Below are 26,843 nucleotides of genomic sequence, written 5' to 3' on the forward strand. Positions count from 1 at the left end.
TTAACAGCTCAGTGACACTGACTCTCATTTGGTCTCCGGTTTATGTGTATAGGTATGTTGAGATTTTTTATCAAGGGATTATTACCTCTTTTTCATCCCATGTCTGTGGGCTGAAGTGCAAAAAATTATAAAAATTGACAAGCAGAATTACTGTGACATGAAGGGATCACTGAAAAGAAAATATTACAAAAATGTAGTCAAGATCAGTATGATAGCACCCCAGAGAAGATGAAAAATATGATAAGGAAATAAATAATTTTGGCAAATAGACTGGCAAATTAAAAAAATAAATCAAAATACAGTGTCACCAGAAACCCCTTTTTTAATCAATAGTTACCAAAACAGACGTGTGTGTGTGCCCTCTGGAGTTGGGTGCTGACTGACGCCCAACCTCCCTCTTGGTACTTTCCTGCATCATGCCACTCCTGTGCACTACCTGAACCGGCTTTGTCTTCATAGACCCCAGCTGTAAATAACCTTGGTACTGCAGCCTGTCTTGTCAAACTGGCCACTGTCAGTCTGGGATGCTGTGTTTTTTTAAGCCTCCCTAGCTGGTTCTGGCACCTCGCCAGCATTCTTCACTGGGTCCCTGAGGTGAGCCTTAAAAAACTTCCTCCTCCTGGTGGTCCAAAGCTTCTGTGCCAGCAGTCTAAACTAAATACCAACACCCCCTTGCGCCTTGTCAGGGCACAGTCAGCTAATTGCACCGCTAGCTGCATGTTTAACTAAGCTGACGAGCAAATGGCAGATTGCAGCAGTTAGCAGTTACTCTGGTGATATGTTGTCCCCTATTTGTTTGGAGTACGAATCTGACAGGGGGCCAATTCTTACATATTGCACCTGGTTTCAACATTGAACCAATCAGAGCAGACTGGGCTTTTCAGGAGGGAGGCCTTAAAGAAACAGGTACTGAAAGGGAGCATTCGGACAGAGGGTGACTCAAAGGTGCAGTGGACAGACACACCATGAATATTTACACTGGATTGCCTCGTAATCCATCCAACAGGCGTTTTTGTGCCCATTCATCTTTATCTGTACTGATGTTTTACAGCGTAAGTGACAACTTTAACCAGCTGCTGGCCCTAGATTAAAAAATTAATGGTATCAGCAAAATCAACAGCATTCTTCCTCGGTCCATCATGAATGGCTGTTCAAAGTTTCATGGCAATCTGTCCAATAGTGGTTGAAATATATCAGTCTGGTCCAAAGTGGGGGAGTGACTGATCAAAAAAATGTTGATTACTGACAGACTGCTGTTTGACTAAATGAATGAGTGGTGTAAATGGTCCATTCAGCCAGTGCTCCCATCCAACCAACCTACAGACTGACTGGAAAAACTCTTTAGAAGGTAACCAACTAGCTGCCCGAGTAAGAGGCTTCCTTGGCTGACAGACTGATTAACTGGGTGGCTGTCTTACTGACTGTGTAATCAGTGAAAGGCTGTGTGTTTATAAAGCAGCCATAGCCACGGCCACTCAGTGAGCGTCTGATTGACAGTCCTGCCTGGCAACTGTCTCTGTTCCTCCAGAGAGAGGGAGAGAACTGAGTGCTGTTAGCACTGAGCGAGAAGACAGTTATTGATTTTCTACTTGTCTATTATTTTTGTTTTTCACAGAGAAGAGGCAAGGCAAGTGTGTTTGTGTGTGTACGTGAGTGAGCGTCTCCTCATATTGGTGCACATGTGTTTATATGTAGGTTTGCTGTCTGTATGTTGCCCATTAGGTTATGACTGGGGAAGTGTGAACACACGCAGCGTGTGTGCACTGTTGCCTCTACGCTGCTGCCGTTTCAAAGTCGATTCCTGGCCAACGAACACAACAATCTACCCACTCCTTACACTGCTCACTAATTGGATGGAAACTGGCAGGTGGAGGAAAACATGTCTTTGTGCGTCTGTATGCTGTGTGTACTTTGGTGTGAATCAGTGTTTTTGTGTGTATTAAATCTAATCTCAGCAGACACTTTTCCATTACAGCAAGAGCCAGTGGTAATGAAGTGAGGCTGTCGGTTCAACTTTGCACTTTTTACTCCAGCAGTGGGAAGATTTGTTCCAGCTCATGTGAATAGGTTGAGAAGCATAAAAATGAAGGAACAACACTGTGGTTATTTTTGACCTAAGAATAAAATGACATATGATGTATAAAGTCTATATGTGCTATTGTAACATTTAAATCAGAGATACAGTAATAATGCAAGCAGTAGGCGAATGCTCATTTTGTTTTTAATTTGGTTATAGCCTTAGTTTTTTTACTAAAATGTACATTAGTCATAGTCAAATTTTAGTCATTTCATTTTATAGTCACCAAAATTAGGGACATTTTATTTTAATTTTCATAATGCATTTCATTTATATTTTTTAGTCTTCTAAGCAATTTGAGGCTACAGCTGTTGCCATCTTTGTTGTCTTACCATTGTTACAGGTGCGTCATGCATTTCCTGGAACTCAGTCAATCTTTCTGATCCTTCTGAGGAAAGTAACGTTAATATCACATCCGCTGCATTATGTTTTTTAATGATATTTTGAATCTTTTAACCGACCAAACTGTGCTACACAAGATATAATCATCTCCCAGACTTTGCTGCTATTAGTTCCACAGACCTTCAGTCTGGTGCATCCAGCTGATGGTGAACAAAATATAAGAAGCACATCTCAGTATATCACAGTACAGTTCAACAGCACCACAAACCATAAAGTTGAATCAGCACCTCTTTAAAACAGTTTCAACCAAAAACCTGAATATTATAACCTTCATAAAAAGGCAGGATTTATTACAGGACGGTCGGATTAGACTGCATAATCTTTAGCTTGGTGTACCTAATAATAAACTGACAACTAAGTGTGCGTCTTAAATTCAGTGCAGACCCCGAGCTTGAGTATTTGGCTGCCCTCCCTGCCCAAGGTGCTGTGCATAAAAAGCTTTTCCTGTCTTTAAATTATCCAAGTGTGGATGGCGGCAGTCCAAATTTGGACCTGGGGCACAAAATTTAACCGTGTGTTCTGTGGGAGGTGCTGGGGGTCAGTTTGAAATTCAGGAACTACTTCATACACTATGCATGAGGCATAATGTCCCATCACACTGCTGTATACCAGTGTGGCAATACCTACACACCCTGCTGCCACAAGCTCACACATGCACGCACCTACACAAATGTTAATGCACGGCTAAACTCCGGCACACACAAACAGAACCACTTTCACACAAATAGTGTGTTTTCATGCACGTATGCAGACACACACCGCCCCCCTTTATATCTCAGGACGTGAGAGGAACAGTAAAGCTAAATCCCCTTGTCACATTTGCCGCTCATCTCCAATTCAATGGCACAGGCTGCGATGCCCTCTGATGCACTTGGCAAGTGAACAGCTAACCTGCCCGCCAGCGTATCTGTCTGCCAGCCGAGCACCGAGGTAGTTAGCATGCCAACTAGCCCACCCAGCAGCCACAAGCTAATGCTTCACTAACCCCGGGTCACCCTGTGTCTTCTCCTGCCGCTGTGTGTTTGTATGTGTATTGACACAAGCGCGGTACCCTATAGTAGACTGCCTTTCTAAAAAACAATCAGCTGTGACTTTTTCTTACACTACACACATAGGCAATTCTAAACAATCTTTTCATTCTCACATTTACATCAAAAGTGTTATGATACTCAAATATCAAATATGCAAAGCTGCGCTACAGGAGCTATTTTTGACTCTCCTCTTAATCTGTGCAGTTTTGCTCCAGATTGAGTTATTCTGTCTTAATTCTGATAGAGTGGACCTCATATGCTTCTTGTTGGCACCTTTTAAAAGTCAATTAAAGATACAGTTTGTAACATTTCTAAAATAAAATGTCTAAAAATGACTAGACCTCTCATATGTTTTGTTGAGTTGTGTACTTGCATTATCCCAAATGTTTCCATCACTGTTCAAATCCACAGAAATCCATAACTTTATTCAAGGTAACATTTAATTTGGTTGCCTGTTGCTTTAACTTGCGGGCAAATACCAGATGATACGTCAGAGAGACGACGAATGTGACAGAATGTCATGTGAATAAAACTTTAACACATTGCCTCATCCGTGAACATTTCTGCCTAAGGCACGTAAATAGTTTTTCATCAGCGATGGTGATTGTTTAACATGAAAACAATAACTCCCATGATCCCACGCTTCTTTACAACACCATAATGTCTTTTCTTTTAATTGAGAGATCTCAAGTTACTTACTCTACATTTAAGAACATCATGTATTAAAAGTAAAAACCTAATAAGAAACAAACCTAAATAGTCAACACATTTCATTGTTTTAGTTTTTGTAACATTTCAAGTCAGGGACAAGGAAATGTGTTTACATCCACAGTTTGGAATCTTCTGCAAATCTGCAAAGGCTGTTGATTTGCAGCAGATTAAACAAAACAGGGTAACGATGAGTACAGAGTTTACATCACAGCATGAAAAATGCCATGCCAACTTCTCTTGCACACAGCCTACAGTAACAATGAGCCTTGTTAATTAGTTGAATGGCTAGTGAAATAACGGATTGATGTATGTTTATCAATATGAATGTATTTTGGGTAGTAGCAAATACCTGAGGCAAAACTCTTCTTAAAGTGATGTGTCCAAAAAACTAGTCCACACGAGGAGCTTGTCTAAGCCTTCAGTAAAATAAGCTAAAATGATCAAATATATAATAAAATATATATAAAGTGACACAGGATACACATACACACCTCACACACACCGTCTCAGCCCTTTTACTCCAGTCCTCTTGTATCGACTAATACATTTAATAATTTCTGCTCCTTTCCTTCATCTTTTCTCTCTATTCCACAGTCTTCTTCGTAAGCCTCGTCTGGTGCTGTCACTTCACCGCAAAGCATTGGTGCTATGGCAACAGTGCAGAGTCCCGATAAGCAGGCAAAAGGCATTGACAAGCTCTTGGATTTTAAGGTGGAATGAAGAAATAGAATAAAAGCAAGCAACTGAAAAGCTCAGACAAAAACTCACTGCAGCTTCTGCGTAGTAGTTGTAGTAACAGTGCCTTGCTCAAAGGTTTAGAGTTTTTTTCTTAGGCAGACAAGTTTGAGGTTTGAATTGTGACTCACTGTGTTGCAATTTTTACTGTTTTTAGAGCAATTCACCCCAAAAAAGTCATTGTGGTCAGGTTATGAGTGCGGCCGAAGTATCTCAAGTGTAACTCTATTGTACCATTAAACGACTTCAGACCTTCACTGCAGCTACTGCAGAATATGAATGTGTGTGCGTGTGTGTGTGTGTGTGTGTGTGTGTGTGTGTGTTTTAGATTGCTTCTTTTTTCTGTGTTGCCACATGCAGTTAAACACTGGTTGTAAATCGCTACAGGTCGAACACCGGGGCAGAGGTCAGACACGGGGCATACTCAACACACCTATCAGGCTGCAGTTCTTCTGTGAGCCTCAGTGTAATAATACATAATATATAATACATAATGTATGTTTCCATCGCTTACAATCAAGGATGAAATATGAGAGGATATAATTTCATCAGTCAGTTGGTTAAATGTAAGAGGCATTTAGATTCAAATGGATTTCTTTTAATTTGAGTGAACAAACTGAACAAACAGTCGGCTTCCCTCATCATCAGTATAGATAGAAACACATTTTACTCAGATGACACACATCTTAGCATTGTTTTCTGCGTTAAAAATTCAAAAAACAAAGTTTCCATATGGATGCATATCAGACAACATGTACACCAATACTGATATATCTGTCATTGGCCAGTATCTGTCTGTCTCTATCTAACTGATATATCAGTCGAGCTGTAGTAAAAACGGCATTATCTGTACAGGATACTCGTGTCAGCTGGATCCTCTTTCAACCCTGTTCCCCTTAGTGATATTAAATACTTAAAGATGACACTTTCTTGCTATTTTTGGTAATGCATCATGTGTCGTGTGAGGGACTGGATTTCCCATGATGCATTCTGATCCGTGAGTTTCCCCTTGGGTTTTAGTCATGTAAATCTATAATTTGATGTTTCCTCTTCTCCCTCCACCCCCCCTGTCTCCCTCCTTCCTTTTCAGAACTCGCTGAAGAATCATGGCTGAGAAACCCAAAGAAAGCAGGTGGAGCAGAAGAAGTGAAGAAGGAGAGAGCACGTCGGAGCCGTCCATTTCTCGCCTCCCTCTGTTCTTCTATTCATCCGTCCATTTATTTATCCACCATCACTGTATAACCCCCGTCCTCTTTCCCACTCACGGTCTTCCTTGGTTTTTGAGTGTATTATCTTGACATGTCACTTCAGAGTGTATGATGTGTTGATTTATTGCCAAGTTGCGCCGGCACACCCCTGCCATCGCTGAAATAAATCCCAGTGATCCGGTGGTGATGAGACTGCAGGTTGTGTGTTTTTGTGTGTGTTTTCTTGTCTTGTGAGTGTGTGTGTTGTCACGGCACACTAATAACGCTTCCACTGCTGAAAATGGGGTCGTGTGCACCCTTCTGACAGTGCTGTGCAGGCCCAGGGGCTTGATTGTGTGCCGTGCTCATGGTTTCATTAAGAGAGAGAAGGGAAACGAGAATGAGGGAAATGAGGGATAAATGAAGTGGAGGACAGATGAACAGTGAAGTGTGCACGTATTAATATATGTGTGTGTGTGTGTGTGTGTGTGTGTGTGTGTGCGTGTGTGTGTGTGCGTGCGTGTATGTGTGCACGTGTGTAACTTGTCTGTTTTTCCCACTATAGTGAACACGTGTACGTACTCCTCGTCACATAAGGGTGCATACGTGAACGCTTGCACACGAGCAACACACCGGACAGGCCACTTATTGTCCCTGCTAGCTGTGTTTCCATGGTGACAGCAAGAGTTGGTGCTAGCAGCAAGGTGTGGAGGAACCTTCCAGATAACCCTGAAGGTCAGCACACAGAGCTGCAGCTCACAGCTCCACTCTGTGCTCACACACTTAACCTCCTCCGTGTGTGTGTGTGTGTTTATGTGTGTGTGTGTATGTCTGTGTGTGTGTGTAAGAGAGGGACTGAGTTAAGATGCATTTCCACTTATATATGGACATGGTTGGCCACCCTCGGAATGACAGAGGCTTGTTATCGCGCGCACACACACATACAGCACACATACACACAGTCACACAGCAGACACACACGCAGAATATTAATGGACTCAAAATATGCCCACATATTGTCCCTGGATATAAATACACATTCAGGCACTAATGTCAATGTAGTATTTGTTTATGATAGCTGCGAAGAGTGATGTATTGATCACCGTTTGACTCCTGCTTGTCACCACGGCATCGATCAGGACGTAACATGCACAGCTGCACTGACCGATCCATACGATACGCGCTCTATTATAGAAATCTCGTAAAGTGAAATACTGAGACCAATGAAAATGGATTTAAGAGTGTGTGCACATCTGTCAGTCCAGTTTTGTGTGTGTGTGTGTGTGTGTGTGTGTGTGCGTGTGTGTGAGTCAGTCCAAACTACAAACTCCACTTCCTCACCGGGGATTAGGCAGCTTTAACTCAACACACATGATGCACATATTACCTATATTAAAACCAGCCACCATATTAGAGGTTTCAGCCGGTGACTCTCATATCCCCTCTCTCTCCTTGACATTTCTTTACAAATACCAGCCTCTATTCACTCTGTTATTGCCTTCTCCCATTCAGCAATTCTCTGATTAAACAAGCTCCTGAAAAGCCCAGGCACCGCTATCTGCCATTTGGCTTTTTATTAGAAAACCCACCCCCCTTTAATTAAATTGGCTGAATTACAGAAATATCAGGGATATTTCACCAATATATTGGATAAGAGAGCACAATGGGTGTATAAAAAAAATAAAAAAAAGGAAAAAAGGAAGACTGGGCTTTATGAGATGTTTTGAATGTGGTGGTGAAGTAAGATAAACACAATCTTGATGGAGCTGTGATGTTTGGTGTTTTTTTTAAGGAAGCCGAGGTTTGTTGAAACTGAATGAGTCTCATCACCAAGCGTGCGTTACAGATGAAACTCACTGTCTGTCATTTATTTTTTTTATAGAATATCTTAAGAACTCGATTTATTTTTCGCTCCCTCCCTCTCCTCTGTCTGTGTTTCAACCCTGCTCCTCTAGTGCAGTGCTTTTATTTTCCCGCCTTATTACTGTGAAAGATCGGGGATCGAGGTTGCCGCGGTGAGGGAGACAGCTGTTAGAAGATGGCTGCTCACGCCTCACAACGCGCCACTATTGATTTCCAGTCCTTGACAATTACTGGGTCCAGTTGACTATAGCGTTTTGCAGAACATGTGCATAAAGCAAAGGACTGTGTGTTTGAGGTGGGGCGTGCTGCCACTGCTGTAATGCTCACTCTGCGGCCGACGTACAGCAATTGTCTTTTTTCCAGTCGCCTAAGTGCAGGTGTTTGCCTGAAATAAAAAAAGCGAATCTCTGAGTTGCTGCCAGTGCTTTAACCTCTCAGAAAACCTTTCGCGTGAGCTGAAGACAAGTTTGACAGTCAGCCATGGAGCCTAATGTATATGTTTGAGCAGCTCTGTGCCATCTCCTTTGTTCAGCTCTTGAAGCGGCTGTTTTGTCGGCTGTTCGTTCTCTTCCAGCTGAAGAGGTGTCTGCAAATGAGAGGTGGTGTCAGACTTTGACAAACTGCTGCCCTTTGTAAAGACTTAATGGGGATCAATTCAAGTAAAGTTAGACACTTGTAGAATTCACATGCACTCAGTGAAATGCACACACACACTGACACACACACATTCCCACACATGTACCTACTTCTCTCAGAGTCTTTTGTCCCACACTTTCCTCTCTCCCTCGCTGTTCCCCTCCCCACTTCTCCTCTCTCCTCCCGCAGCCAACTTGGCATTGCATATGTGAGAAGTCGACAGTGAGCCTAATTGGAGTGTGTGGCTCCATCAATGACAGTCGCCATTCTGCTTCTGTACGCAGCACACACTCGCATGGAGCTCTCTAGCTAATTGAATAGTCTTTTATTAAACTGTGTTAATGTGAACTGGAACTGGCTGCTGGTGAATTGAATTAGACCCCCCACCACAGTCACCAACCATACATAAACACATGCAGCTGAGTGGAGCAGTTGGATAGATGGAGCCGCAGCATGGAGGGCGAGGAAGAGGAGAAAACAGGAGGAGGGTGAGAGGTGAGTGTTTTGTGAAATTCATTGTGATGTTTGTGATTAAGAAGATTTGTGTCAAAGTTTTATAGGCCGCAGTGTCCCAATGAAATTATGGTTAAGTGGAAAATGTAGGGGATTACTCATTACATATTCATTTAAAAAGTAATTGCATCACTTAAGTAATTGCTCATCAGCAGAAATAAATGGTTACATTATTCATAACATTACATCAGCAGCTAGCATAACCACGTGTGCACACAGCACACCAGAACTCCAGTAAAGCTGTAGCGTTTGCACAATGGACCAGAAATGCCATGTGCAATATCCAAATCTCAGAAGCTGCAATTTTTCTGATGAAGAACATTTTTGTTGTAACATACCATTACACATGAAGCATTGTGGTGCAACAGCCTAGAAATCATATTCTCCAAATGTAAGGGAACATGCTTGTTTGGTACAGACCCCAGCTAAAATCACATCATCATTTTTATACTTTTTCAGTGAAAATGAAATACAAAAAGAACCATTCTCAATAAAATTCGCAATCAGTATCTGTCATTCAGCCCTAGTTCACAAAAATGAGCTGAAACTGAACAAAACCAACTTGAAATTTGGATTTAGCCAAACAGCAGCTAGTTGGGTGGCTATGAACAACATGTCATTAAGAAAACTGGAAATACCACATTGTTTTGGTGGCAGCTGGCTTCCTCTGAACGCCTCCTGGACAAGTCTGTCTACTAAAGTCACAGAGACAAAACGAATTCAACTACTAAAACTACTAAATCGAAATTATCGGCATGAATACTTAAATGAAACAGCTTCAAAGTCATGTTGATGGCACAGTGTCTTGTAATAGGGTGAATGGTGTCTCTGTCTCAGCAACTCCGCTCCTCTATCACTTGTTTCTGCACCATGTAACTTCAGTGAGAGGGCAGGATCACACTGTTACATCTTGAAGACTTAATCAGTACTGGAATAAAGAGGGTTAGACTTTATGCCTTCAATATAATTCTGATCCACTTATTAGCACATACGGTCTGAAAAAAGTGAGATCAAGCCTTCTTTCCCAACATTGCGCCACGCCCCAATAAGTGATGTCACCGTGGGCTTTTTGCCATCTGTACCTGAAAGTATACTTTTTTATTCACATTGAAGCAAACGGATGTTTTACTGCTCTGAGCTGTCTAAGTAAAAGTCTGATGGGGTGCGACTAGAAGTCAAAAAAAGATGACTGAAAAATAATGTTAAAAATTTACAATAAGTGTTTTTCTGATTATGAACCACAAAAATTCTCTGACCTGACCTGGAAGAACAAAGATGTAAGACAAACCCTGATATTGCACAAAGACGTTACACTCCCCCTTCTCATAATGCAATACCTTGTAGCTACAGTACATGGCACCCTGGTTTATTGACGCTCCTTCTCTTTCACCTTGAGGGACAGATACTAACACCTTGGCTGCAAATATCTTGAAATGACATCATGTGATTTATGTTGGGCCAGTTATCTAACAAACAACAAAGATCTGAAACCAGAAAAATCTCTCCATTTGAGCCCCAGGGACAGCCAGCTCAAAGGGTGTTAGGACTTTAGAGAGTGTAGTGATAACCAGAGGAAGCCCTGAAGCAGCAGGGGACCTGACCCAAGTGTCTGGAGTGAAACTCGGGCTGTCACAGCACGTGACTGAGGGTGGAGCCGTTCAGGAACCCTACACTGTCATGGCTGACACTGGAGGAGGAGAGGAGCCTCTGAAGAAAAAGCAGAAGGCTGAACAAAACCAATACGCCAGTGAAGTCAGAGAGTATGGAGAGAGAACAAGAGAAAGAGGTCAAGGTTGTGAAGGACAAAGCATTTCATTTGGGTGCAGGAGGAAGAGAGAGAGGGCTGAGAAAAGAGAAGGAGTCAGAGGGACAGTCCGCTGAGGCCTGTAGAGGCAGCTTGGAGAAGATAGCTCCCTCCTCTCTGCTTTATTATATTACACCGGTGGATAAAAAGAATCTGACATCCTCTAAAGTCATTACAGCCCAGTAAGACTGGCTCAGAGGGCAACGCAGCTCCTTAACCCCTCTCAGCACATGCCTGGATGTGTGTGCGTCTCTCAGGGTGAGTGAATGAGAGAAAGGGTGCGCACGCATATGAAACACTGAGCAGGCCTGTGCGTGTGTGTGTGTGTGTGTGTGTGTGTGTGTGTGTATGCTTGCACACATAGTCACCAAACCAAAATGGCACATCACTTAATCCTTCCCCAGTAACTTGGATAAGCCACCAGTCTTATCTCTCCTTCTCCCCCCTCGTTCTTTTCCCCTCACTCTGTCTTTCCTCGGGAAACTATTGTCCCTTTTTCCGTCATACCCTCCACTCCACTCACTCACCCCCCCTTCCTCTTTCATTCTTATTATTAGCCTCCTCAGCCCCAGACTTTAATGCCTCATTATTCTGTATTTAGGGCCTGAAATCTGCTCTTGCGCCGGCAGTAGGGGCTAACATGGATTCTACATTTCTTTAGTGCTTTATTGCCAGGCTGTGCGCAGGATTTGAGAGCAGCTTTTCAGGGAGAGGAAGGATTTCGACGGCATCGACAATCAGGCTGCCGGCTCCTGGCAAGGTGCGATATTGTGATATTATGCCAGGAAGTGTCGCTACAACTACCCGTGGGAATAATGGAGCAACAGGTCCAGGAATATCCGTGGTTGTGTTGAGTTATAGATGCAGTAGATCTGTGGTTTGTCTGTAAAGCAGTGGCCAAGTGTGATGTATCGGTGAAAACTCTGATCATCTCAGTTCATTCATTTGAGCAGGTTCATATCCAATGAAAGGTTAGATGTCCTTGTTGGTTAGGGTCAGCACTTTCTGAGCCGCAGTCGGTGCAGCATGCTGAAATCTCACCAGCTCAAAGCGGGGATATTCAACAGTTTTGATAAACAAACAGAAAACTAATTTTAAAGGAAATATAATGTTGTGATATTTGATATTTCTATTAGTTGTCATGTCAATGCCAGCACACATAAAACTTGCATCATCTGTGTACCCAAAGTCTGATAATTAAAGATAATTAAAGCTTTTGTCTGTCAACTTTGATCACGACTGTGTTTGTATTTTAGATTTATTCTGTTTTTTAAAAAAATCAAAACAACTGCAACAGCAAAGAAGAAAAACAGAAAGAAAATCAGTCGGGTGACTAAACATTTTTATTACTGTAATTCAGTTGTGACAATGGTTGTTAATTAATACAAACTCATAAATGGACGCACTATACACAACTAATATACATTATCATATTTCAGGAAATTACCTAATATCATAGACTATTACACTAAGTGAATTAGTGTCAGCGTTATAATTCATTTCATCCATCCACTCATCCTTTTGCTTAGTGTCCAAGTGAGTGGAGATAAAAGAGAAACAATTGAGGCACTTAATAGCCTTGTTATTAACATCTAATTGTTGTCTGCTATTTTCCATGCATGAGCCCTTTCCTTTAATTTTCTCCCAAATGTTGCAGTTCTTAGTTCAGACCAAGAGTGCAGGCTTTGGATTGGACGTGGTTATTTATAACGTTAAAACAATTACAGTTAAAGGGCATATCGCTCAGTGGGCTATGTGAGGCGCTTCTCAAGAAGATGACTTAAAAACCCCTCACGACAATGGGAAGTCAGTTGAAGACTGTAGTCCACAAAAAAGGTCCGGAGCTTCACAGCGAAAGAGCATCAAAGGCATTCTCTTGAACAACACCTGTTCTGAGCAGCCTTACCTGGAGCTGGGTGAAAAGCTTCCCATCCTAGCAAGGATGGAGATATGATGGATAGTACGAATGATAATGGCACAGACTTTCGGACAGTTTCATGTTTGTCCACACAAAAGTGACAGAAGTAGCTGAAAAGTCTGAAGCATAATGTCGCCTTAAGACTGGCCTGGTCGGACATTTGACACACTTATATGACACACTCACTTTTCCTTCTCCACGCTCACTCTTCTCTCTCTGTCACTCATGCACTCACAAATGTAGTGTCAATAATGGCAGGGTGCTGGTTGTATAATGATCCTATCTTCCCAGATTGACGGGGTGCTATCTGCTTTGTCTGTCACACAAAGAGAAGAGAGACAGTGTGAGTACAAGTGGATCACCCCACCACACACACAAACACACACCGAACCCTTCTATCATGGCGTCCTCCCATAGACTTCCTGTGTCAACAGAAGCTTTGATTAACCGGGGGACAGGCACTAGCCTTTGTGTCTCTCGGACAAAAGCAGCGCTACGTGGTGAATTTTCTCTCGAACGCGGCAGATTGCAAGTGAAATTATGTCGTGCGGACCGGCGCGGCGTGAAAGCTCTGAAAAGAATATTTGATTTTAATACATCGAATCTTTTTTCAATTTTCCTCTCAACCCCGCTGCTTTGTTTTTCTGCTCCTTGTTTGTGATTAATACTCTGAAAGACACAATAAAAACTCTATATTACTATGTGCCGCCTCTCGTCTCGCAACTTCAGTCAGGAATCATCTAGAGAACATAAATTTAACACAGCCAATTTCCTTCCCCACTGACAGTGTGATTTTACCTTAAACTTCCAATTAGCCGCCTTCACTTTAGCTATCCATCACTCTCCAGAAAGGCTTTGTCTCCGCTCCACATGATGTACATCAGCCGCACTGTGATCAATTTAACTCTGATGATAGGCATGTGGCCTGTATTCATCAAACAGGGCTAGTTATGACAGCAAAAGGAAATTAATATTTAGCTGCTTCCAAGTAGGGACCCGGATGTGACATGCTGTGTCTGAGTGCATGAGTTTGGACTGTGTGTGCGCTCACTTCCCTTCAAGGCAGGAAGTGTGTGTGTAGGTAGCAGCAGATAAGTGACAGGGTGAGGGACCTCTAAATGATGCCCTCAGCCTCTTTACCTGCTGGCAGAGAGTCAGCCAGGTGAGAAGCTGGCCAGTGCCAACAGGGCAACTGAATGCCAATCAACAGTGGCCTGCAGGTCGTGTGTGGTCAACTTTTGTTAGAGGAGGGAGGAGAGAAGCTGTAGTGTGGACTTCGTTGAGGTTTAATGAGGGTGTAAATGCATATCAGACTCATTTGAGACATAGTTGATTTGGACACATGCTCAGGTATGAGAGGAGATGGAGTTTGTGTGTGTGTGTGTGTGTGTGTGTGTGTGTGTGTGTGTGTGTTGTCTGCCGAGGCTTCAACGGCAGCTCGGTTCGACCTATAGATGGCAGCATTACACTCAGAGTCCTCCTCTGTCTCTGCCCGTGTCACGCCCCTCTTACAGGTTTCATTGCAGCACGGCAAACACTCCCTGTGACACTGTTGATCCCTGAAGGGTAATTCACTTTTCACCACATAAGGAGGTCAACACAGGTTGTACTGTAGCCTCCTGGAGCTGCTAGGGTTTCAGTTTCTTGCTCACAGACACTAAGGCAGGCCAGGTTACCTGCAGACGTGAACTTGGGAAAAGTTCAATTTAATCCAGTAAATTGTGTGGACAGTCACTTTATTCCACTCTGTTGATTGGTCCCATTTGATAGTGGTCTTTACAACATAAATATTTTTTTCTTTTTCCAGAGAAAATCCATTAATTCTGTCTTCTAGATCCTAAAAAGTGTGAAAAAACTACAAAGACACATCACACTCATCCAACACCCCACCTCCACCATCGACATATATTGTAAATACTCCCAGCAGTGTGGACCGTGTATGTATTGAGTACACAGTATACAGCGTTACCATTCCACACATTCATACCACCTATTCTGTCTCACACTGGACTGTTGAGGCTCAAATGGATTTAGAAAATAAAATAAAAAATGTGATAAGGCTGTGATCAAGTAAAAAAAAGGATAGGTTTGTTTTTAAAGGCTTGTCAGCCTCATTATTTCTTTGTACCATGAAATGATCATTTGCAGTAATGTAGTGATAATTCTTGACCAAAGTCACTGCACCCAGCCAAGAAATAGTCCAGCGCCATAAAACATGTTGCTTTTACACTCAGATTAAGCAGAGCAGTGTTGGGGCAGTAATGCATTACTCAGTAATATATCACTGTAATGTTATTACTTTTCCCAGTACGAGTAGTGTCAGGGATTTGTTTTTTCTCCTCGGTAGCCTGTCTTAAGATCACTTGTACGTGCGGCAGGTCACGTCGGCTACTAGCCAGAAAGCTGAAGAGTGGAGGATGAAGGACAGGGGTACGTCTCAGTGAGTTTGTCTCAGTCAAACATGCAAAGAACACTGTGGTCTGTTGCAAACTTTATGCAAGCAGCAGAACGCTTTCAACAGCATGAAAACGCCCACTGGTGTTTACGATGAGGTGTCACCTGCCAGTAAGGCACTATGCAGTGCAGACTTCAGGGCAGGAAACGGTTGTGGAGAGACGTTGGTGGACAAGATCTAAAGAAGCTTGTTGCTGGGTAAGTTATAGCATGAAGGATGTTAACTGTAATATAGTAATATGATGAGTAATGTATCTTATTACTTATGATACCAAGTAATAAATGAAGTAATATTATGACTTTTTAACAGAGTAATAAGTAAAGAGTAACTTGCCCAACACTGGTTATAGATCATTTGTGAGCTTTAGATTTGCTGGTTAGAGATTTTCATGTTTAGACAGAGCCAGGCTAGCTGTTACCCTCTGTTTCCAGTCTTTATGCTAAGCTAAGCTAACCAGCTGCTGCTTCCAGCTACATATTTACCGTACAGACGTGAGCGTGGTATCAATCTTCTCATCTAGCTCTCAGCAGAGAGCGCACACATTTCCTAAAATGTTGATTTACTCCCTTAAGGACTGAGTGGTTTAGGGGCACACTAGCATGGATAAACTGGGTCACACAATCTGTTGTATAGATGCCTCTACATTCTGTTTACCATCACGACCCATGAAATTGATTCCTTTATCTGTATGTTTGCGAGTGTTTGCACGGCATGACACAGGTCGCTCTCCCTCTTTCCCCTCCGTGCCCTCTCCATACAGTACCTGGTATGTCTGTGTTGCGTGCAAGATACTCATTTCATGCTTCATTTGTCGCCTCACGAGCTCCGTTAATAAACAAGACCCTTTGTTGCCGCTGCCTCTCTGACACCTCTCTGCGAGGGTGTCGGCTGTGACAACTCGCCTTCAGCGCTCGTGCGGGATTAGGTGAGGCGTCACACTCGTCAGCAACACGCCGTCGTGTCGATAGTGAGGGGAAATAATGTCGAGCTCATTACCAACTTCACCATCACCCATTTAGGGATTATAACTCCTTCCATCAACAAATCAGTAAATCTGATTGTTCTCGGATTGAGTGGCAATTGGTTTTTGAATTGGAAAATGCTGCATTTTATATTCGCGTAATCACAGGGAAACAGTTGAACCGCTGTTTTCTTCCTGCCTGTGCTATCTGGCTGTCCATGTGTCCGTCTATCTGTGAAAGGAAATAAAAAAAAAAGATTACATAAGAATTGCTCAAGGGCAGGGTTCATCTCCCATCTGCCCAGAATGCACCTGCGATGGGAGAAAGCAGCGCTAACACCTGAAGCATTCACAAAGGAAGGTCCACTTTTCCATTCAACCTCTCCTCTCCCACCACCTCACGCCTTTCAAGGATCTCGGCGAGGCCGCCGCTGTCGATTTTCTTTTTTTAAAAAATTCTTAGGCTTTCTGTAAAAATGCTTCTCTTTTCGTGGCACAACGGTGAAACTCTGAGGAGGATGCACAAAAGAAGAGTTGACGTAAATGTGACCGTAATGAGAGCCTCTGTGATTGATGAGTTTTTATAAATATGTTTTTCAAATTTGTCTCATAAACTGAAGCAGACACAATCATGACGATGAGGAAGATATTACAGTAATTCATATTATTTCCACTTTATGCCAGACTCTATTAAAAAGCAGTTTCCTTGGAGCCTAACGTTGAATTTCGAGTTTATTTTTCCCACTCAGACAGCATGAAGGAGTGTTTATATGTTATGTTATTAAAAGGGAGCGAGCTGAGACAGTGACTAATCTATTTCCTTTCACACACAGCAGCCAGTAATCACTGTTCTATGGAGCTGCTCACTCATCCATCCATAATGTTATCAAGGCACATTATCTCTGCATGTGTGTGTGTTTGTGTGTCCGTGCACTTGTGTGATTTTTGAGGGAGCTTTTGAAAGCAGGTGTTAAAAATGCCAATGTGGACATTTTGATTTGTGTTTCTCAGGATTTGAAGACTGTGCGCGCCTTTATGTCAGAACTCCGTCCACGCTGCACATCTAAATGCAAACGCGTTCTCCCTGCAGCCTGTGGCCTGATCTCACATTGTCAGCCAGCGGTGGTCACACTCTAATGTGTGAACATCGCTCCCTCTGCCATGACCTGAGAGGCAGATGAAGCTTTCTGCATGGACAAAGCTGCAAAGACACGTCTCTCTGGGTTTTACAGGGTCCGGCTCAGTCTGCTGCCACCAGTGTCTTTATATGAACTATCAGTATGAAAGTTACAGGGGATGGGACGAATGCATCGGGATGCAGCAGAGATGAAGACGTCGTAGTCACAAACAATAAAGTGACCGTCAAAAAGTGAGGTCGTGTCAATCAGGAGGCTGTTTTCAGTGTCACATCTTAAGGATGGCTGAGGAGAGCCACACTGAGTGAGGTGCTGTACCTATGTACAGTAAATGGTACCCAGGATGGTGACACATTGATCTTGGCAGCCATTTTTGGAGATGAAAGACCACATCGTGGACTATTTTCATGCGTTCAACTTGTTGATTAAATGCACATGTCATTTCTGTCGCAAAGGGTCTCTCAAACACATAGTTTGATGGCATTCTGAAGTAGCAAGGGATCATGGGAGTTGTCGTCTTCATTGTGAGGCAACCACCATTGCCAGTGAAGATCTATCCGACGTGACTGAGACATGAGGAAATGTTCACGGATGAGGTAAAGTTGTATGTATGATATGTTCATACTTACATAATAATGTTCGCTAACATTACTTATTATTGTCACAAGTAGTAGTATTTTAATAACCCTAGCCGAATGGGTCCCTGTCAAGTAGAACACTTGGAAGATTGGTGTCTCTTTTCAGCTCTAGCTCGTCACAAAGCTCTCTCCGTGTTGGATTTCCACACCAATATTTACCCTCATTTTACCTCTCCTCTTGTCCTATAATCTTTGTTTCCTGTGATTCCCCAGAAGTCAAAGCAGCTACAGGGGAAAAGGGGATATGACACCATTGACAGAAGGGCTACAACATTTATGTTTACAAAAAGTACCCAAAGGCAGGCAGGTAGGTACACAAGAAGTGAGCTTTAATGGTCAGTCAACAAAAGAGGAGCAAACCTAAATAAAGCAGTACAAACCGAAGGGAGACATGAGGAACATGGGCAGCAACAAAGGTAAAACACAAGAAGCAGAATGTAGGACTGGGAAATTGACAACAAAACGCAGGACTGACATGAGAACTAAAACAACTGACAAGAGAGAGTTAGAGACATGACTTTAACAGACGAGTGAAGGGAGGTGGAGGACAGGGAGTGAAGACAAATCAGGGACGGGTGGAACTAAAAGGGCAATAAAAACAGACAGGAAGTGTAAAATCAGAACAAGACACATAAGGACATACAACATAAAACAAAAACACTCACATTAAATACAAAACCATGACAGCTAATGATTATTTCCATTGATTTATCACCTAACTATTTCTTTAGTAGTCTATAAAACATCGAAGAATTGTGAAAAATGCTCATCAGAATTATTTTGTCCAGCCATTAGCTCAAAAACCCAAAGACACTTCATCTACTATCACAAATGAAAAAGAAAAAGATTCAAGGAGCTGGAACCAGCAAATGTTTGGTGACTCAAAAAGTGACTCAAACAATTAATCGATTACTAAAATAGTTTGCCGCTTTTTCCGATCGATTCGTCGTTGCAGCTCAAACTGACAGGCCACAAAAAGAAAAGCACCTTAAGCTTCGATAAAATGAAGGATTTTTTTTCTGTTTGAACATTGGGATTATGTCAATACACAACTCACAAAATAATGTGGAAACATTATGTATTATGCCTTACATAAAAAAACAACCAATAAAATTGTGATCACCATCTTTATGAGAGAAAGGAATTAACATTGACTGTCTTGTCTTGCAGAAATGAAAAAAGAATAATGTTATGTGCATGTTTGTGAATGACAGATAAGCAGAAAACATCCATACATTTAATAATACGCTAAGTGATGCTTGAACACGAGAGTTCAGCTCACGCGCCAACAATAAATTCACCCACCTTTAGTTTATTACCTACCTACCACCTTTAGTTTATATGTTCTCAGGGATCTGCCCTCTATCTGCAGCGTGTGTTTGTTAAGAGATGCAATGATCCTCGTGAGAGCGTTAGGACCCTGACCTCACCCTCCCCGTGACCCCGGCTCTGTTTTTACTGCCCTCAGCCTGCTACCACCTACACCTGTCATCACCCATGACATAGTACGACAAACAACGCTGCAGGATGTATTCTCGTCCACTCTTTGACCTTTCTCTCAACATATATACACGAAGCAGAACAGTCAGTTAACCTCTCATCTTGTTTTTCTCCTGTCCACTGTACTGACATGGTCTGGGAGAATCGACTGCTGACAACACCATTTTTTTTAAAAAACCAGTATACCTTATATATTCTTCTTGCATGAGAAAAAAATACATTATCCATGTGTCAGCCTCAACCCAAGATAGGCATTTTTAGATAAAAACGTATTTGAAACAGGGGGTCACAGCAGCAGGCAGGTCTCAGGTAAGGTGGAGAAATATTGGGTGAACAGTGAGTCATGTGGCTGTGTTCTCCTGCAGCTCCTGTCTGTATATTGGCAAGCAGCCTGCGCCTTGACTCATTCCCTTCTCCCCGGGGAGTCCTCCCTGTCAGACTGCAGGGGAAATTGACCTGTGAGTAAAGCGGGCATTTTTGGGAATGGTTATTTATTGAACTGGTGGAGAGGAGACTTGATGATTCACTGACAGGTTCAGTCAGTCACACACACACACAGATGTACACACACAAATAAATGTTCTCCTTCGCACTGCGAGGGAACTTTTATGAAAAGAGTGGCACTAGCGGGGTAACTTCGACTTCTTCTTTGGCTCTGCAGTCAAGAGCCTTTTCTTTCCCTCGTCTTTGTTTTGTTTTATTTTTCCTCATCACACTCTTATTCTCTGACTCACAAAATAGCTTTCTGCTGGTACAATTTCATCCGGTCCAATCAGTATAGCTGTTTCTCAGGTCTGTACGATATGATTTTACCTTGTTTCATTTTAACTTAATTTTGTTGCCGTCGGATGAAAACACTTTCACCAAAAACCTTTCAGGAGCTACACTGTTCTGAATTTATCCGGAGGGCTTTAAAAACAAGGATGAAAAATGTTTCTAAGCAGCGTCAGACCAAGGATGTTTGCTTCGTGATAGAATTCTGAACTTGTGCTCACGTCTCCAAGTAAATTCAACTGAAAATGAAATGGCAATTTAGCTTATCAGGCTAAAGGTATGCAATCTTTTAGCATACATTAAAACAAACCATCAAATTGTATTCATGAGGTTTTCATTAGTACATTAACACAACATTAGTATTTGTACTTCACTCTCCTTTTAGCTGTTTTGGTTTCCACCAGCTCCTAAGGGGAATATCTCTTTAGCTGTGAAACACACTGTTAACCAGTGGGTCACTACTGTGTCTTCTGTTTAGCGCTGGTCAGGTAGCGTGCAGTGGACGTATCAGAGCTTCAATGAGGATTTAAGAGCTTTACATATATGTACATAATGTTACATACATTGGTTGGATTTTTTAAATCTACATGCCACAATTTAAGGGATTATAAATGTGAAGGTAGTCCAGTGGGGGAAGAAGTACTCAGATCTTTTTCTAAAGTAAAAGTAGCAATTCCACAGTTAGAAATACTGTGGTTACAAGTACAAATACTGCATTCATAATCTTAATTGAGTAAAAGTACAAATGTAGCATCACAATGTACTTAAAGTACCCAAAGTAAAAGTACTCTATGCTGATCACTTACTAATACTAATACTTATAATTACTGATTATAATTAGTCATACATTGATGTGTAGGAATAACTATTGTTGCAGTTGGAAAAGGTGGGGTTAATTTAACTACTTTATGTACTGCTCTATAATAATACATTGAATAAATAATGAGTCTGTTAAGTAACTAGTAATATTGTCAAATACATGTAGTACAGTAAGTGCAGTTTACTGCGAAATTATTATTATACAGGAGTAAACGTATAAAGTATCATAAAATAAAATACTTGAGCAGGTAGAAGTTGTACTTCAGTAAAGTACTTGAGTAAATGTAGTCACTTACATTCCATCATTGTTAACAGACGTCTCAAGATGACAGAAATTAAACCCACACCCCTCTTTATTCTTGCTCCACAGGGTTCAACCATCCAAACTGAACCCAATGAACAAAGAAACACTGACATGCCTCGAGAGCATTTCATGATACCATCCTTTGAGAAGCACACACAAACGCACCCCACCCAGGCCAGCAGCCCAGCTGATCTGATCCTTAGCGACATGACCTTCACGTCTTGCCCAGCACCATGGAAAGCCCCCCAGGTGCTCTCTCACTCACCTCCCCCCACCACGCTTGCCTGTCTGGGGCATCTCCCTGCTCTGGTCTGGTACCTACTGTCACTCGCTTTCTAGAGACAACACATACAGCTACCTTGCAACACACAGGTGCAGCCGGGCATGATTAAGACGCATGCAAAATTATATATGCACACTCAACCGTGCTCAAAAATAAGAAATATGGACAAGAAACACACACAGTTTGAGAGTAGATATGTAGGGCAGACAGGTTGCAGGAGGGCGTACACAAATGTGCGATTAGTTTATTGGTGTTTAATGTGTGAAAAGTGAGAGCTGTGTAAAGGCAGTGTTATCCAAGGTGTTACAGAATATTTATCTGATTGCTGATTTGATCCAAATCAACAGTACATGATGAGTTGGAGGTGCCGTAGGAGCTGCCACACCCTGGTCTCCAGTAGGTGGTCGTGGTCATTGTGTGTGTGCCTGCAAGACGGGCAGCATTGTAATCAAGCACCAAGCTGTCCTGTCCCGACATGAACCGGCCACTTACCATCCTGAAGACACGCTCACTCTGACAGCTTACATTATAATTCATGAGGAGGATGCTAGTCTCCTCCACACACACACCGTATTTAACCTTTGGTGCGCGGCGACACAGCAGAGAGATTTTTTACCCCCTTCATCTCCCGGTGTATGGCGAGCGCTACAAAGACAGCCCTGCAGCCTTCTTGCGTTATTGCTGCAGATTGTTTTCCTCACCGTGCGAGCAGCGCAATCACTTGATCTGCTCTATTGGTGACGTGAAAGAAACTTTTGACCAGGTATTATCTTCGGCTGCGGTACTGCTTTTCATAGCTTTTCAGTGTTTTCGGGAGAGATTGGGAGCAAATTCTCGTCTTGAATTAAAGGAGCTGTGTAAAGGAAGTAAGTAGCAAGTAACCTGTATTAAACACTTAAACCATAAGTGAGGGGATTGTAAAGTGACGTGTAAAATTAGACCTTCCCCATCCTTTTCAGTTGCCTAAACATGCAATCATGGATGATTTATTAAAGGGTTGGATTTGTTGAACAAATTCCACAGAGCCCCTTTAATATAAACATGACACACAACACACAATAAAACATGAAATAATAATTATATGGTTCAGGGATGACAGCGTTGTTCTCAGTGTTGGAACATCTCTGATCTCTTACATGTATTGGATTATTTTTAGCACTTTATTGTTGTCCCTCTACGCCGGCATGTTGTTCAACAGGGACGGCATGTTGAAGGATTTGAATGCAGTCCAGTGAGCTAAGTTCAGTTACTTTTTATACACAGTAAACACAAACTAAAACTGCCTTTACACAAGAGCCTGGTTTTCATTCCACCTTTGCGGCACACCTGATCTATTCGTGACTGTGAAGAGAGAAAAGTCAGACGCCGTGATGTTGCTTTTCAGCGTAGTCAGCCCTGAGAACATCAGATTTGTGCCACAAAGGGTTTAAAAATAATCTGAAATTCTGTCAGTATAAATGGAGCCTCAGATGTAGAAGCCAGCTCTGGTATGTGAGGTTTTCAACGGGACTGGAACACAAACATTGCACGTCACCAGTGACAAGAAAAAACCAACACCCAGAAACAACATGAGAACATTTCTGTTCGTTTGGTCGTCCTCTGCTTCTTTTTCTTTCCCCCTCGCTGTCTGTGTTCCCTGCACTGACGGTGAGAAACGGGAAAGTTGCACCGTCTCAAAGGAGAAGCTTGTGTTTGAGAGTGATGTTTTTGTGTGTGTGTTGGCCTCTCAGGGTGTTAAGAGGGGAAAATGCACTCCGGTCCTCGGGCTTATTAATGCTTTTGTCTCCTTGTGACACATCTGTCTGGGGAAAGTCCAAATAAGATTCACACAGATTATCTCTGTTTTTCTTTGAGGGTTATAAAAACCTGTTTTTCATCAGTGTCTGTGCTCCCCCTCGGTTTAGGAATCTCTGAGGTTTTCATTTGCGAAATCCACAGTCCAAAAAAGTTTAATTGCTCCGCAGCTGTACTGAATGTGTTTTGATTCTCCTTCCTTCGCAGTGAGAACGAGGCCAACGTGAGAAAAATTCCTTGGGTTTGTGCCTTGCTCGACTAGATACTTGGATAGATGGATAACGTCTGCTGTATTTATAGTCAACTCCGATCTGACCTCAAATGACCTGGCACATCATGGTGTGTCGTTCACACGCGCTCACACGCACGCAAAGTTGAACATGGTTCAAAAAACTTTGTCCCACTCTTCCGGACACACAGTCAACGGAAGTGCCAGACATCGCCAGGAGGCTCAAGAAGACGGCTGTGTGTCTGTGTGTGTGTGTGTGTGTGTGTGTGTCTGTTTGTCAGTCAGCCTGTCTATCTGTGTGGGTGGGTGTGTGTGTGAGGGAACCAGGCGTGACCTGAATAAGTAGTGTGACTAAGTATGCTGCACAAGAATGTGATTAAAGAAATATTCTGTCGGCTGAACTTTAGCATCCCGTGATCGCAGAGTCGTCCATTACATTGTTCTGTCTGCTGATAGATTTGTCCTGTGTGTGTCTGGTGGCTAACTTGGTGAGATGTTTACCATAACCACAATATTCCCAAATCATTTCCAGCTGGGCATGTTCCCTGTCTATGCCTCTACTGTCACCTGTACAATAAAAAGGAACATTTCGTCTTTTTTTGTCTCAATTGTAGTGATGTCTCTGTACACACCAATCCAATATACCAGACAGGCACACAGTGGAATGAATTGATGTTGCATCTGGCTGATAAAAAGAAATATATATATATATATATATATAAAATTAAAAAATCTATGTACATATTCAAAAATATATGTATATACATATGTAAAAGGGAGTTCAATAAAAGTACCACAATACATCCCCGTCATTGATTGACGTGTGCAGATTACCAGAATCCCAGATGATGTTTACCCAAACTGACTTCTGGCTTCAACGCAATGGATTTGGTCAATAATAAAAGAAGATTTATTGACTTATTTATTGATTTATTTATAATTCTGCATAATTTGGCATAAAGGAAAACACAGTGGAGTGATGGTAAGTCAATTTGCTAATGTCGAGTCAGTGTTACTGGGCAGTTGGATGTGTCAACTTGTCAAAGGTTTCCAGGCTAACGTCGGCTGCCTCAATGTGTGAGTCATCATCAGTTCTCTAGCTTCAAAAGCTGGTAAGTTAAACATGCAGGGCTTGACAGTTAACGTTATAAACTATCTAGGAAAAGTAGACTTTTGGATCAAACAAGTGAATGCTTCATCATATATTGTCCTATTGTTGGAGGGAAACATAAGGGGGACACGATGTTGGCCTTTCGATTGTTGATGCTGTAACGTTTAAAGCCTGCGTTTTTATTAATTCATATATCCAGACAAGCAAATTGTTATTAACTATTTTCACTTACTTGTTCTTACCAGAAAAAGCTTAATGAGAAGCCTTGAAAATGGCATGCATTGCAATTACTATCTGGTCACACTGTTGTTTCTAAGATTGCACAGCCATTTATTTGGACTATTAATAAAACTAATGAGCATTTTCATCCAAAGACTAAGAATAAATCTAAAATAGCTGCATTAAAGCGTGAATCGTTCACAGATATTAAAGCATGTATTTACTTGTATGTCTACAAATATGGATACCTGCTTATGTCACATATGTACAGTATGATATGTACCGTATAGAGCAATATATGAAAATACCTGTGTGTGTTTCTTTGTGCCAGATACACTCACAAAAGAGCGAGAAGGAAAGAGAGCAGCAGCTTGTGCTTGGGGACAGGTGCACTCATCTTCAAGACACTTCCCTCTCTCTAATAGCTACATCTGCATCTCTTCCTTCCCCTCCTCCTCCTCCTCCTCCTCCTCCCTCCTCCCCTCTCTTTCTCTCTCTCGGCTGTGTTCAGGTGGGACGGTGACGCATCGGCTCAAGCAGTCTTCTTATTAGCTGAGCGCTAACAGGCAGCCTGTGTTCCCGTGGGGGCTGAATGCTGCTGAGTCATCCTGTACGAGCTGAACAGTACAAGTCTTCAGTCGTCTCCCTGACACACACACACACACACACACACAAACACAGACACATACAAACACACTGGCAGCTGAATGGCGAATACACTCACCGACACATACACAGGAACTTATGATTTGCTGGATTCTGATGGGAGATTTTCAGTGTAGGTGTATCAGGTTTGGTAGGTGTGTGTGTGTGTGTGTGTGTGTGTGTGTGTGTGTGTGTGTGTGTGAGAGAGAGAGAGGTACGCAGAGAAGAAGGATTTTACATGCACCTGCTGCAGCCAAACTCTCCCTCTCTCCTATGAGGCAGCAGCATGAGAGCAGAGTCGTTGACAGATCTTCTCTCCAGCCCATCAGTCTGCCTCTTTAGTCTACATTACCTGATTACACCAACACTGAGTTTGAAACATGCCGTACAGTAACGGATCGCTGTGGTGACGGAGCGGTCACTGTGCTATAGTTGTCTCATCAATCATGAATCGTTTGTTTTTCATGGCGACTACTCATGTGTTTCTGCAGGTTAAAAGAAAATTGGCCACTTCTCTGAGGTATGGTTTAACACCTGTAAATCTGAGGCTACAGTGAAGATTTTCCACTGTTTGGCAGCGAGATGTAGCTTCATAAATCTGCACCCATCTAGTGGATGGAAGAATGAAAAGTAATAATCTACAACAGGTGGGGATTTACCTGTTTTTAGTAGTCAGTGGCTGCTTCCACTCTTAGGCCTCCTTGCTATAAGGAGGGAAAAGGTTTCAAACACTCATGAAGAAAAGATATAACGAAATTTGACAGAACCACCCAAAGCCCACAGATCATTTTGAAAACTGCCCACGGCTGAGCTGAACCTTCGCCAAGCTAACGGCCCTGCAGTCTATAATGATAACAGCTGCAAAATAACCCCTCAAAATCAGTTTAGAAACAATACATGTCTGATAGAAGAAGACAAAAGGAGCTAACTAAATAACTAGATGACTAAAACCGAACCCTTGAATAGGGTGACCCCGTTTTCAAAACTTCAAACCGAGACCCTAAAGTGTAGCGCACTTCATCTAGCACACACGTACGCTGTGAGGAACAATTATTTAGCACACCTACTGAGTGCACTTGAACCATGAATGCATCATTT

At 42.3% G+C, this 26,843-nt stretch overlaps 1 protein-coding gene across 3 annotated transcripts in view; it reads left to right on the top strand.

Annotated features, from left to right (window-relative positions):
• Window positions 1–6,361, top strand: part of chchd6b (coiled-coil-helix-coiled-coil-helix domain containing 6b) — a 55,152-nt gene extending 48,791 nt beyond the window's left edge. For all 3 annotated transcript variants that reach the window (XM_084348045.1, XM_084348046.1, XM_084348047.1), the window contains one exon: window positions 6,047–6,361. In XM_084348045.1, coding sequence (XP_084204171.1) covers window positions 6,047–6,070 — 24 coding nt within the window. In that variant the 3' untranslated portion in view covers window positions 6,071–6,361. The remainder of the gene's footprint in view (window positions 1–6,046) is intronic.
• The last annotated feature ends 20,482 nt before the right edge of the window (window positions 6,362–26,843 follow it).

This window comes from Pagrus pagrus (assembly GCF_965226575.1).
Source record: "Pagrus pagrus genome assembly, chromosome: 3".
Classification (NCBI taxonomy): domain Eukaryota; kingdom Metazoa; phylum Chordata; class Actinopteri; order Spariformes; family Sparidae; genus Pagrus; species Pagrus pagrus.